Source organism: Carlito syrichta, unplaced genomic scaffold (assembly GCF_000164805.1).
Source record: "Carlito syrichta isolate Samal-C Ts95f unplaced genomic scaffold, Tarsius_syrichta-2.0.1 Scaffold302919, whole genome shotgun sequence".
Lineage (NCBI taxonomy): Eukaryota > Metazoa > Chordata > Mammalia > Primates > Tarsiidae > Carlito > Carlito syrichta.
In genome coordinates, this window is record NW_007247015.1 from 221,426 (window position 1) to 235,263 (window position 13,838).

A 13,838-nucleotide genomic window follows, 5' to 3' on the forward strand; every position below is an offset into this window, starting at 1 on the left:
GGAAGGAGGGCGACGCGGCGCGCTGGGGATGTGACCCCGCGACCAGGGAGGCCCCGTGAGTGAGCGCCCGCCCCGACCCCTGCGGCCCGGCGCACGCCGCCCTCCTTGCTTCCACTTCCACTCCTTCCGCCGTCCCCGCGTGGCAGCGTCCGGAGGCGAGCCCCGCCGAAAGGCAGGATAGCCACCGTCCTCGGTCCGGGGTAGGAGGCTCAAAGCTTCGAAAGTTGGGCTTGGGGTGGCGGTGGCGGAGGGGGCGTGTCTTGGAGAGCGGAAATGTCAGGCTGGCTGCTCTGGGTCACACGACCGGCCGAGCCCTGGGAGCCGGCTGGGGGAGCGCAGGGAGGCCGGGGGCGCGCGTGGGTAGCTGAGCGCCGGGGGGAACGGGGGGTCTTCGCCTCGACTTTTCTCTTTGAACTTTCCCCTGCTAGCGTCCCAGGCTGGATTCTGGGGTCAAAACGGGGCCAGGCCCAGGGAGTGGCAGGTGTGGCCTGGCAGGGGGCTAAATGTCAGAAACCGGCAGGGTCATCCTCGGGTCTTCATTTGGGAAGCCCAGATGCCCACCCGGGGAGTGAGCGAACCCCTGACCATTCTGAGAGTAAAAGGACACTCAGCATTAGGAAATGGGATCTAGGGGTGGTTCAGGGAGGGGGATAGAGGTTCTGTGAGAGTCAGAAACTCAGTGAGGGCCTGAGAGTGGGAAGTGAAGCAGACAGGAGAGCACCGGCCCTGCACCCACCCTCGAGCTTGTGTTTTCCTGGGAACAGGCTTAGGCCATGAAGTTCCACAGGAGAAAAGTAGCAGAACCCCCCAGCTGCTGTGGGGCTGGTCAGCGTGTCGAGGGCAGGAAGCAAGCAGATTGGGCTGTTTGGTAGGGAAGATGCTTCCCTGCTCCCTTCACAACCCTCTCCATCCCTGTCTCCACCAGACAGTTGACCAGCCAGTACAGGAGAATGGTTCTTCACTCTGTCAAGGGCTGAGCCCCACCTTATCCCGGTTCTCAGTTCTGCTTGCAATTTGCTATGTGAGCACAGGCTCCTCAGATTCCCATTTTGGGCCTCAGTTTCTCTACCTGTACAAGTAAGTTGAGCCAGGTGATTTCCCAGGGCTATTTCAACTCTAAGATTCTGAAGTCTAAGCTTTCCTTAAAGTCTGAGCTTTGTCCTAAGCTGAGGGTGGGGATGGAGACAGCAATGGTCAAAAAGTGGTCTCCACCCAAGGAGAAGGAGGTCTGGGTTCAAGAGAGGAGGCTGAGGGAGGAGGTAGCATTCAACCTGAGGATGTGTGGTCAGGCAGTCAGAGGGACCAGCACAAGAAAACACACAGTGTTCAGGGGCCAGGAAGAAACCCAGAGTAGCATGTACAGGGTGGTAGGAGTTGGGCAGGAAGGCAGGGAATGCCAGGGTCAGGGCCTGTTTGTAACTGTCAGTAAAGGGGCCATGTGCAAGTGAAGAACCCAGGGACCTCAACTAATTGCAGTGAGTGATTTTGGAAGCACCTGCAAAAGGAGCATTTAAAATGTAAATTGTAGCCAGCTCGGTGGCTCAGCCTGTAATCCCGCGCCTTTGGGAGGCTGAGGTGAGTGGATTGCCTGAGCCCGCGGGTTCGAGACCCACCTGGGCAGGCGAGACCTCATCTCTACAATAAAATCAAAAAATTAGCCGGGTGTGGTAGCACGCGCCTGTAATTCCGGCTACTCGGAAGGCTGAGGCGGAAGGATCGCCGGAGGCCAGCAGGTTGAGGCTGCGGTGGCCGGGAGTAACCACTGCACTCCAGTCTGGGTGACAGAGTGAGACTCCAACTCAAAAAAAATAAAAATAAAAAAATAAAATGTAAATTGTAAGTAAAGCATAGGCTTCTCTTTGCTCAGGAAGCTCAGATCCCACCCTGGGGACTTCTTTGGGTGAGAAGTTGAAAGGTTAGTGTAGATGAGATGACTTTCCACATCTTTAAGTTTTTTTCAAGCAGACAAGATCCTGTCCCTCTTCTCCAAATTGCTCTCATTTTACTTGATTGTCCCCATCCTGGCCTGTCTGTTGTGGGTACAAGAAAGGACTTTTCTTCCAAGCATCTCCTCTACTAGTTTTACTTGTTGCCATAAGTAACACCCCCCTCCTCAATATGTTCTGTGCCTTTGATTATACCTGGTTCCCACCCTCCCTTCCCTAATCCATTACCAGAAATTCGAAAAAGGAAAAGTGCTCTGGTGTCAGCCAGTCAGTGGTCAAGGCCAGGCTTTGTCTGTGGCTGTATTCAAGCCTCAACACAGGGCTGAGGGCTAGACTCAGGGCTCAGACTTACCAGGGTGTTCAGCTTGGAGCCAGAGCTCAATGCTTAGCTTAAACTCAGCCTTAGTGCTCAGACTGGGGCCAGAGCCATTGCACAGTTTGTGGCTACATTTCTGTCTTAGCAGGTACATGGTTCTGAATTTCGTAGTAGCTCACACACTTCCAGGGGAGATGAGATGACTACCCTGGAAGTCTCAGAAACCTGGCTATATCAGTGACCCAGGATTTGCACGGGCCAAGTCCATGGTGCTACAGGGATCACCAGTAAGCCAGTGGTAGAGCTAGGGTAGAACCCAGAACTCCCACCTCTGAGTGTGGGGCTCTGATGGCTGTTCCCCAAGTCTGTTCTTAATCTGGACTCCTTCAGTTCTATGAGGCAAAGCAAATTTATCTGAGCTCTAGATGGGCCCAGGTGGGTGGATCTAACGGTACTTTCCTAACTCCCAATGCCAAGCACATAGTAGGTGCTCAGGAATACCTACTGATTGTCTTGTGCAGGTAGAGGGGCCAGTGGCTCATTCAGATTTGGGACTGGAGGAGGCTGGCCTGGGGGAAGGATCTCCAGCCATTGTCAGAGGAAACAGCGCCCTTCTAGCCTGCTACCTTCCCCCTCCTCCAGCGCCTGCAGCCACATTCAGAGGCCGCCCAGCTGGCCACGTGAGGGCCCTTTCCTCTTTCAGGGTGAAAAGATAAAAAAAAGAAAGGACATTTTTGGTAGAAAAGTCCCTCCTGCTCCCTGGGAATCCCCGGTGGCCGGATGGACTGCGGGATATCCCAGAGGAAGCCAAAGGCTGGGCTTTGTTCCCTCCCCCCAGCACAGTGTAGCCAGGCTGTCCCACACTGCACCAGCTGGCCGATAGGGCTCCCAGAGGTCATCTCGTCCAGGCCTCTGTCTGCTGGTGTGCCTGCAGGGACTTCTATGACTTCTCTACTGATTAGCAGCCGGTCTGAGGAGCACCTGTTTGTAGCCCAGGCCCAGCCCTTTGTGAGATGCAGTAAAAGCAGAGAGGAAACAAAACCAGATGGGAGGGCTGTGGGGTGGGGTTTGGCAGGGGCACTAGGGTAGCCTTGAAAGGGGTTGGGGTGCTAGACTCAGGGGCTGAGGATTTGGATTCCCTGCAGAGGATAGAGTGGTTGAGCAAGGCTGAGAGGTGAGAGGGAAATGATGTATTGGGAAGTCAGAGCCCAGTTCATAAGGCTCTGACTGCCAGCTCCCCCATATCCTTGTCCCCGGCAGGGCATCCTCAGGTCCAAGCCCCTAGACATTGGCCCCAGGCCTGGCTTGGCCATGGCGCTGTGCCTGAAGCAAGTGTTCTCCAAGGACAAGACGTTCCGACCACGGAAGCGCTTTGAGCCCGGCACACAGCGCTTTGAGCTGTACAAGAAGGCTCAGGCCTCGCTCAAGTCTGGCCTAGACCTGCGCACTGTGGTAAGGCTGCCGCCTGGTGAGAACATTGACGACTGGATTGCCGTGCATGTTGTAGACTTCTTCAACCGCATCAACCTCATCTATGGCACCATGGCTGAGCACTGCAGTGAGACCAGCTGCCCGGTCATGGCTGGCGGACCCCGCTATGAGTACCGCTGGCAGGATGAACGCCAGTACCGGCGGCCGGCCAAGCTCTCTGCGCCACGCTACATGGCCTTGCTCATGGACTGGATCGAGGGCCTCATCAACGATGAGGAGGTCTTTCCCACACGTGTTGGTGAGCACTACCTGGACTGAGGGTCAGGAATGGCCTGGGAGGGAGGGAGCCACTGGGAGCCCTTCCGCAGATGAGGCATTTAGTTTGATATAGCAGCTCTGGGTGGGGGGCAGGGGATTTTCATCCCCACTGTGTAGAAGAGGAAACTGAGATTGAGACAGGTTGTCTTGTTCAAGGTTAAGTATTTGACTAAGACTGCAAGACTTCCAGTTTGGGGCTCTTCTTAACCAAAGCTTAGGTGTCCCCTGGAGATCATTCTTTTTTTTTGAGTTGGAGTCTCACTCTGTTGTCCAGGCTGGAGTGCAGTGGCATGCTCATGGCCACCCCAGCATTGACCAGCTGGGCTCCAGTGATCCTTCTGCCTTAACCTTCCAAGTAGCTGGAAATACAGGTGTGTGCTACCATGCCCAGCTATTTTTTTTTTTTTTTTGAATTTGAGTTTGAGTCTCACCCTATCACCCAGGCTGGAGTGCAGTAGCACACTCACTGCCACCCTAGCATCCACCTGCTGGACTCCAGCAATCCTTCTACCTCAGCCTTCCAAGTAGCCGGAACTACAGGTGCATGCTACCACACCCGGCTAATTTTTTTTCCCTTTTTTTTTTTTAGATTGGAAAATATAATTTATTTAAAAAGTAAATTAAAGAGAGAGAAGAGAGAGGAGATAGAGATCCACTTCACCAAGGTAGGGGAGGGGGCCAAAGCTAAGAAACATCGCAGCGGTGGCTCAGAAAGCCATGTGAACACACCAGAGTTTAGCAAAGCAATGGCCCTGGTTTTCAATTTATTTTAGAGACAAGGTCTCACCAAGTTGCCTGGGCTGGTCTTAAAGCTGCGGGCTCAGGCAAACCATTTGCCTCGGCCTCCCAAAGTACTGGGATTACAGGCAGAGCCACCGAGCCCGGTCAAAACACGTCAAGCTTTTTTTTTTTGAGTTGGAGTCTCACTCTTGTTGCCCAGGCTGGAGTGCAGTGGCACACTCACAGCCACCACAGCCTTGACCTGCTAGGCTCAGGTGATCCTTCTACCTCAGCCTTCCAAGTAGCTGAAACTACAGATGCACGCCACCATACCCAGCTAGTGATTTATTGTAGAGACAAGGTCTCACCAAGTTGCCCAGGCTGGTTTTGAACCCCAGGGCTCAGGCAGTCCTCTCGCCTCTGCCTCTCAAAGTGCTGGGATTACAGGCTAAGCCACCATACCCGGCCCGATCATTCTTACAAGACCACAAACACTATGATTCTCAGAACCTTCCAGAACAGGTGTCCCAAAGTGTTCTTAGGGGGGTCCTCCTAATTGGGCTGATCTGACCTCCAGTTTCCTGGGAGGTCCCTCTGATTGAGGGTTGGGAGGACCCAGATGGTATCTTCACCACAGACTGGAGCTCTAAGGGCTGAATTTTCCTTTGTCAGACCCAGGCCATGGGGCCTTTTCTTACTTATCTCAGCTGGGCAGCTGGGCAGGTAAGGGGAGTAAGTGATGTCACCCTGGCCCTGCTTCCCCACCCAAGGGCAGCAGGAGGGGGTGTTGGTCAGGGTGCTGAGCAAACATGACACTGTGTTCATCATCACAGCAGCCCCACCTGTATCTGGGCCCAGCCCTCACCCAGCCTCATGTGCATCCCTGCTGAGGCTGCAGGGATGGGAGATGGGTGGGGCAGGGTGGTCAGGCCCAGAGGGGAGAAGTCTGAATCCGAGGAAGCTGGGCACTGAGTCACTATTCAATGCCCTTGACTCCTCCTCAGCTTGTAGCCTGCCATTTCCTGCACTATCATGCCCCACAATGAGCACCTTCATTTTACATAGGAGGACACTGAGACCAAGAGAAGGAAAGTGCACTGAACTGAGAGGGATTTGAACTGGAGCTCGGGGTTCTTGGAGCCCAGGACCCCAAGTCTAGATGGGTAGGATAAGTCTAAGGGACCTGGGCTGGGCTGGAGCGAGGGAATAGAAAAAGGAGGAAAGGGTGTCTGAAGCTGGGTGGGCCAGGTGTGGACCTGTATCTGGGCTCCTATTCCCTGCTAGCCTTACTTCCCTGGGCCTGTGGAACTCAGGTGTGTATGGTTTTAACCCTGGGATGACTCTGCCGCACAGAGAAGAGGGCATAAGCCACCAAGTTCTCCACCCTGAGCACGAGGGGCTGTGCAGAAACGAGGCCTTTTTCATGGGCCCCAATATCTCTGAGGGGCACTGCAGTGTAGTACAAAGAGGCTTTGAATCCTGTTCCCTGTCTGTACTAGATAATTATATGGCCTCGAGCAAATGGTGTCACCTTTATGCATTTCTGTTTTATCATATCTAGACTGGCAATTAGACCCATTAGCAGAATTGTTGTAAGGAATAGAGGCAAAAGATGCAGAGGACCCAGTACAGGGCCTGGCTCAGGGATGGAAGTTTCTTTGTGTTAGTGAATGTTTGAAGGAATGAGGGATAGCTGAGCAAATCCTTCAAGAATTAGTAATTTTCAGGTTTGGGGGTCTGGGGACTGCTGTGTGAATATTGAAAAGTGGAGGGACACAAGGAGGGGCTGAAGAGGGAGGTCAGGACTAGATCATGAACGACCTTGAGCAGTGCCATGCTGGGAAGTTAGGACTTAATCCTGCAGGCCCAGGTTTTTAAAATGGACCCAGATATCAGTGAATTCCCTTTGGAGCTATATACAAGGGGGTGGTGTGAGCATCCTAGCATATGCACATGTTTCTGGGGAGAGTTTGAATCATAACTTTCCTTTTTGGATTTTTTGGGTTTTTTTTGAGACAGGGTCTCACTCTTGCTCAGGCTGGAGTGCAGTGGCACCATCACCACTCACTGCAGCCTAAACCTCCTGGGCTCAGGCGATGCTCCCACCTCAGCCTCCCGAGTAGCCGGGGCTACAGGTGTGCGCCACCAACCCGGCTAATTTTTTAAAGAGATAAATTCTCACTGTGTTGCTAGGCTGGTCTCAAACTCCTGGGCTCAAGCAGTCCTCCTGCCTTGGTCTTCCAAAGTGCTGGGATTACAGGCGTGAGCCACCATGCCTGGCCTTATACATAACTTTCATCATAGTTTAAGAAGGGTTAGTCAGTGACCCCCCAACAGGGTTGCAAAGCCCTGCTTTAGGTGATGGGAAAATGTGGAAGATGATATGTATTTCAGTCAGACTTGTGCTTCATTAAAATGGAAAGTAAACTGGGTATGGTAGCTCACACCTGTAATCCCAGCACTTTAGGAGGAGGATTGCTTGAACTCAGAAGCTCAAGACCAGCCTAGACAACACAGCAAGGCCTGCTCTCTACAAAAAATGAGCTGGGCATAGTGGCGTGCACCTGTAGTCTCAGCTACTTGGGAGGCTGAGGGGGAAAGATCACCTGAGCTCAGGAGGTCAAGACACAGTACTACCCCAACTCTGGGCGACAGAGTGAGACTCCAACTCAAAAAACAAACAAACAAACAAATTAGCCGGGTGTGGTAGCACGCGCCTGTAGTTCCAGCTACTTGGAAGGCTGAGGCGGAAGGATCGCTGGAGCCCAGCAGGTCGAGGATGCAGTGGCCGGGAGCGGCCACTGCACTCCAGTCTGGGCGACGGAGTGAGACGCCAACTCAAAAAAAAAAAAAAGAAAGAAAGAAAATATGGGAGAAAATGAAACTACTTTCTGTCTCCCAAAGGGAGAGTACTAAGAAGTGTGCTGGGGAAAAAAGCCATCCTGGGTACAGGCTGCCTGTGTGTGGGAGGGCAGGCTTGGGCAGAGTTTTGTCACCAGGATACTAATCCCCTCCTCTGCTCCTCCCTGCCCCCCAGGAGTTCCCTTCCCCAAGAACTTCCAGCAGGTCTGCACTAAGATCCTGACCCGCCTCTTCCGAGTCTTTGTCCATGTCTACATCCACCACTTCGACAGCATCCTCAGCATGGGGGCGGAGGCTCACGTCAACACCTGCTACAAGCACTTCTACTACTTCATCCGTGAATTCAGTCTGGTGGACCAGCGGGAACTGGAACCACTGGTGAGGCCAAGCCCCCACTGCCCTCCCCCACCAAGGCTAGCCTGTGAGTTTTCAGATCCAAAGCCTGCCTCCTTGAAGAGGAGGCATCTTATCCTCCCTCTCAGGACATTAAGGATCATGTAGCTGGTAGATGGACGCTTCCAGGATTGGAGAGCCCCCATCCGAAAAGTACCTGCTTCCTTCGCTGCCATCCCTGAGACATTCCCGGTGGTTGGATCTCAGAGCACAGATATCCACAGAGAGACTGTGATGTTCATTCAGCACTCCATTGCTCAGTACCTCCATGCCCAACCCTATGCCCAGATCTACAGGTGGGGAAACTGAGGCAGAAACAGGAAACAGGGTTCTGCCATCCCAGAGCCTCTATTCCAATGGCCAAGTACATAAATTGGGGGAAGGCAATTCATTTAACAATGGATTCTGTACTTTAATAGATAATTTATTCAAGTTTACAAACCCAGATCTATAACCTAAGTTGGGGCTGGGGGTGGGTAGGGGCCAGCCTCAGGAAGCAGAGAAGTCAGACCCTGTGGCTTGGGAAAGGGCTGCCCTGACTGACCCCTGTCCACCTTGTGTCTCTACAGAAGGAGATGACAGAGCGGATGTGTCACTAAGCCCAGGCCTGAACTTCGTTGCCTGTCCTTTGGACCATCTGAACACAGGGTGGCTGAGGGAGAGGACCCTCAGGAGTCTGGGGGTAGAGGGATCTGAAGGTCCTGGAAGCCCCCACATACCCAAACCCTCTAGCCTTCTGCTTCTCGGGAGACTGCCTATGTGTCCCCCTGACTGCCTGTGAACAGAGAGCAGGAGGGTTCTAGGTGGGCAAACAGAAGGAAAGCAGTGTTGAACCTCTGGCATGAAGTCTGAGGATGGGGTAGCTCAAAGGTTTCTTCTGTGTTACTTGATCCTTCTGTGGTGGTCCCCAGGTCTGTCTGGGGAATGTGAATGTGGCTGAGGTGACAGCAAGAATGGTGCCAGAACATGGCCAGCTTGTGTGTGAGGGAGCACAGATGCCGTGTGTGTGTGTGTGTGTGTGTGTGTGTGATGAGAGAGAGAGAGAGAGAGAGAGAGAGAGACAGACAGACTTTGACTGAACCATGTGTCTGTGAGGGCTAGTTGCCTCAGCCCCTCCCTGGCACATAGCAGGTCCTGCATATTGGCTGGCTGGCTGGCTGGAGGTTGGGGCCATCAGACCATGATCATCGTGATGGAGTGATGACAAGTCAGTGTCCCACTCAGTGTAGCTGATCATGTGTATGAGGGCACAACATGTGCTTACAGATGTCACTGTCTGCATTTGAACCTTCCAGGCTGCAAACTTTCATCAGCATGAGTCCTAGAGAGCTGAGGGAATAGGCAGGAAGGGATCCTTGTCTTGAATTCCTAACCCCTGCCCTGCCGCAGACACAGGCTTTGATTTGCTGAGCCAGAGATGCCTGTGAGCCGTCATTTCCTGCATCCCTCTGTCTCCAGGAGGGCCTGATCATAGATAGCTGTGGGGGATGATCCCTCACATCCACAAGGTCCCCTGGCCCTTTAACTGGGAATCATACACTCTGATTAGCTCCCAGAAACTACAGACCTGGCTCCTTGGATCTGAAGCCCAGCACAAAATAATCCTCCAGCCCAAGGAGCTAGTGGGACTTGAGATGGGAACTCTGACGTCTTATCCTCAGTCTCAGGACATTAAGGTTCATGTAGCTGCCATCCTAAGTACCTGTCCCCTTCCCTGCCATCCCTGAGACATTCCAGGTGGTTGGATCAGAGCACAGATAACCACAGAGAGACTGTGATGTTCATTCAGCACTCCATTGCTCAGTACCTCCTTGCCCAGCCCTATGCTCAGACCCACAGGTGGGGAAACTGAGGCAGGAACAGAGTTCTGCCCTCCCAGAGCCACTCTGGAAGACCAGGATGGAGAGCCAGAAGGGACTTGAGAATCATCTAGTCTCACCCTCTCAGCATACGTAGGAGGGAACTGAAGCCTGAAGAAGAGAGGGAAGAAACTGTCCAAGGCCTCACAGTGAGGCTTCTGTGGAGCTGGAGTGGAAGCCCGGGATCCTGACTCCTAGCTCAGGGTTCATCAGTTGTTACACAGAGATGCATGTGGAAAGAGAGTTTGACAGACCCTCTCCAGGGCACAATTGTTTCTACTTTGACAAAGGATTTCTAGTCTGATGCCAGAATGCTCCACTGCCTCTTGGGTTGGCTGGCGTTGTCTCCTGAGCCAAAACTGCAAGATCATGCCCCTCTCGGTGGCCTAGAAGCTGTCTGCCCTCTAGGGAAACAGATGGGGCTCTTGTGGCCAGGCAACTGGGCCTGGACTTCTGCCTCTGCTGCCTCCGGAGTGATCTGGCAACTTTGCCAGAAGCTCTGGAGTGAGGGGAGTCGGGGCTTCTCCCAGGTTGGACTGTGACTTGCAAGATGGATTCTAGGTTGTGGCAAGGGCTGACTGTGGGGAGGGTGGGTGGGAAAATCTATTTTTATGAAACAGAGGGAAGACTTTGTTATTTTTTTGTAAAATAAAAGAGGCAAACTAAAGCAGCCACTGGTGAGAAGCTGTGGTCTGGGTGCCACATGGTTCCTGGCAGACTGTGGAAAAATCTGTGCCAGAATGGGGCTGGGAGAGCTTTTTGTTCTGAGATCTTAGACCATGTGGAAGGCTGGCTTGTGTGGTCATGTCTGGCCCAGGTCTTCAGAGTGGGGACACTAAGATTCTCCCAGGTCTCTGGGAATTCTAAACCAAGCAAGACTAGGGTAGAGAGGGCTGGCCCCTACCTTCTGGGAACTCAATCTGATGGGAACCTTTCCTTGTTTCAGGTCACCTAGCACTGGCTATTCTCATTCCACCTCCCTTAATCTGGATGGATTTTTGGAGCTAGTGGGTAAAGGGACAGAGTGGAAATAAAGTCCCATCGCTGATCATAGGAGAGGAAGCCATTCTCAAGAGGAAGATATTTGTTGCTGGCTGGAGCTGAAACAAGGGTGGTTGGACATGGGGTTGACTCCTGAGCTTACTCCCCTGTAGACAACTATGTCTTGTGGCACAGGTTTTGTTGTCATTCCATAACCCACAAGCTGCCCGGACAGGGGTTGAGAAGCAGGCAGCTTGGTTCGTAAGAACCAGCAAAGGCCCATCTAGAGCTCTTCCCTCTACCTGCAAAGGAGCCAACCTGGCTTTGCACAGATGCTCTCCTGGGTTCGAGCCCCAGCCCAGCCTCTGAAGTTCCATGGCAAGTCCTTTCCTCCTCTAGACCTCACTTCTCCATCTGCTTCATGATCAAGAGTGGAAGTAAAGGACTGACTGATCTCTAAGCTCCTTCATTACTCACAGTCTGTGAATCCTTTACAATAATAACAAATAATAGCTAATGCTCACTGTGTGTCAGGCATAGTTCTAAGTGCTTGACATATATATATATAACAGCTTGTTGAATCAAGTATATCTTTGGTCAGCCGCCTGGCTCCCCTCCTAGCCCCTAATATCCCTCCCTTCATTCACTGATCTAAGATCGGAAAGGCCCTCCACTCTGCTGCCCCTTCTTCTGGCTCCCCAGAGAAGACCCAAGTTCAGCATTCTAAAAGGGTGCTGTTTGCACACCTTCTGTGACAGATCACTCATTACCTCCTCAGTCATTGGACAGCTCAGACTGTTACAAAGTCCACACTGGGCTCATTGTCATTTTGAAATACACCATGGCAGTGAGAATAGATTTATCTCAGAACTGTGTAACCCAAGGCCTGCACCTTACTGGGATTGTCTGTAAATACACCAGAAAGTCGACACACAAAACTGCTTTGAGAGATTCAGAAAGGGATGCTTAGAGAGGAACAGACAGAGAAAGGAGGAGAGAGGAAAGAGGCTCTCTTGATGCTGAGGAAAGAGCGCACCCCCATGAGGCAAAACTTAGCAGGAGAAGGTCCTGAGAGAGTCAGTGTTTTGGAGGTAAAGTGGAAGCTTGGTTGGGAAGTCAGGCTGGGCTCAAGATCCGTAACAATATTTGGGTCAGGGAACAAAGGAGTAAGCCATCTTCTCCACCCTGGGCACAGCATCTACCTGTTGAATTAAGTATACCCACCACCCTTGGCTCCCAGGAACACTGCAAGTCTCTAAGGTTTCCTGCTGCCACGCTCCTCCCTACCCCCCAGGGAACTGAAATGTTTGGTGAAATGAGCCACAAGCATGGCTGGAGCTTCACCTCCTTTGGGGGAGCCCTCCTTACTTTGAGTTCCCCCAGGGCCCTCATCTGAGGTTAAATGAACTGGGTTGCCATGTGGGGGGCATAGCAGGTTTGGGAACTTGGGTCATAGGTGCTGAATGACTCAGCACCAACTAGCTATTGAGAGGGAACAGGGAGCAGAACAGGAAGCCTCTGAAGGTTTGAAGCTTGGGTGGGCCTGGAAGGTCATGGGTGGAAAAGATCAGGATATATAGGGGCCTTCAGGATTCTGTAAGGGACTGAACACAGAAGCTTGGGAGAAGACTTCCCCTCTTCAGCCTTTCGCCAAGTTGGGAATCTAGCAAAGTCCTGAATGTTCCCTAATATTCCCAACCCCTTGCATCATACAGATGAAAAGACAGCCCAGAAAGGGGCAAAGGAATAAATGTGTGTCAGATAGATAATGGGAAGGAAGCAAGTCCAAGAGACTCTGTAACTAGTTTTGCTCACCAGACCCTCACAACAATTCTGAGTCAGGCAGGGAAGGGATGTTTACTTCTGTCTTACAAAGAAGGAAACACACTCAGAGCCAAAACCTGAATTAAATACAAGTCAGCATTCTCATTGCAACAGCAGCCTGGAGAGCGTGGGGTGTGGGGAGGATGGTTGAGGGATTAATCTGTTCACAGTTGTTTTTCTCCGAGAAATAAGCTTTTTAAAGTGTTTTGTGGTTTTTTTTTTTTTTTTTTTTTGAGTTGTAGTCTCACTCTGTCATCCAGGCTGGAGTGCAGTGGCATGCTCCCGGCCACCACAGCCTCGACTTGCTGTGCTCAGGCGATCGTTCCGCTTCGGCCTTCCAAGTAGCTGGAACTACTGGCAGGCGATACCACACCGGGCTTGTTTTTTGATTTAGATACGAGGTCTCACCAAGTTGCCCAGGCTGGTCTCGAACCTGTGGGCTCAGGCAATCCTCTTGCCTCAGCCTCCCAAAATGCTGGGATTACAGGCTTGAGTCACTGTGCCTGGCCTTGTTTTCTTTTGAACTACTGGGGATAATGTTTTACTAAAGGAGAAACTCCTGGTGGGAAATACATGGTAAAACTCTTATGGTGAAATTTCAACCTTTTAAAAAAGTTTACAGAATTACTCCACATTTTTTGGAAAGACCAGAAGCATTTCCCCATAGGTAAAAGGCTGGGCACTGTGGCTCACGCCTCTAATCTCAGCACTTTGGGAGACCAAGGCAAGAGGACTGAGTCCAGAAGTTCGAGACCAGCCTGGGCAACTTGGCGAGTCCTCCTCTCTACAATAAACAAAAAAATTAGCGGGCGTGTGCCGCGAACCTATAGTTCCGGTTACTTGGAAGGCTGAGGCGGAAGAATCGCCTGAGCCCGGCAGGTCGAGGCTGACGTAGCCATGATGGTGCCAATGCACTCCAACCTCAGCGATAGAGTGAGACACCGACTTAAAAAAAAAAAAAAAGCACGCTAAAACTCCCAGTAAATGTTAATTACACCCACCGCGCCCTGACCCTGCTGGCTTCCCAACCCTGCTCTCTGAAAAGAAAGCGTCGGAAGGAGCTAAACCCCACCCCCTAGCCAGCAATTCCCCGCCCCTCTCCTTTCACGCCTGCGCAGAACACTCAGCTCGCCTCTCTCCGAGTTTGCCATCAGGACGCAGGCGCAGCTCCGCCCACTCACGCCCCTT

At 52.2% G+C, this 13,838-nt stretch overlaps 1 protein-coding gene across 2 annotated transcripts; it reads left to right on the plus strand.

Annotated features, from left to right (window-relative positions):
* The first annotated feature begins 3 nt into the window (after positions 1-3).
* MOB3C (MOB kinase activator 3C) lies at positions 4-8,802 on the plus strand. 2 transcript variants are annotated; one of them, XM_021711933.1, is made up of 4 exons: positions 4-55; positions 3,523-3,991; positions 7,769-7,971; positions 8,556-8,802. In XM_021711933.1, exons 2-4 carry the CDS (start codon positions 3,574-3,576, stop codon positions 8,583-8,585), a joined length of 651 nt encoding a protein of 216 aa, XP_021567608.1. In that variant the 5' UTR covers positions 4-55; positions 3,523-3,573; the 3' UTR covers positions 8,586-8,802. The 2 variants fall into 2 exon arrangements, with proteins under 2 accessions (XP_021567608.1, XP_008055478.2); XM_008057287.2 differs by lacking the exon at positions 4-55 and adding an exon at positions 1,847-1,946.
* Positions 8,803-13,838: the final 5,036 nt, after the last annotated feature.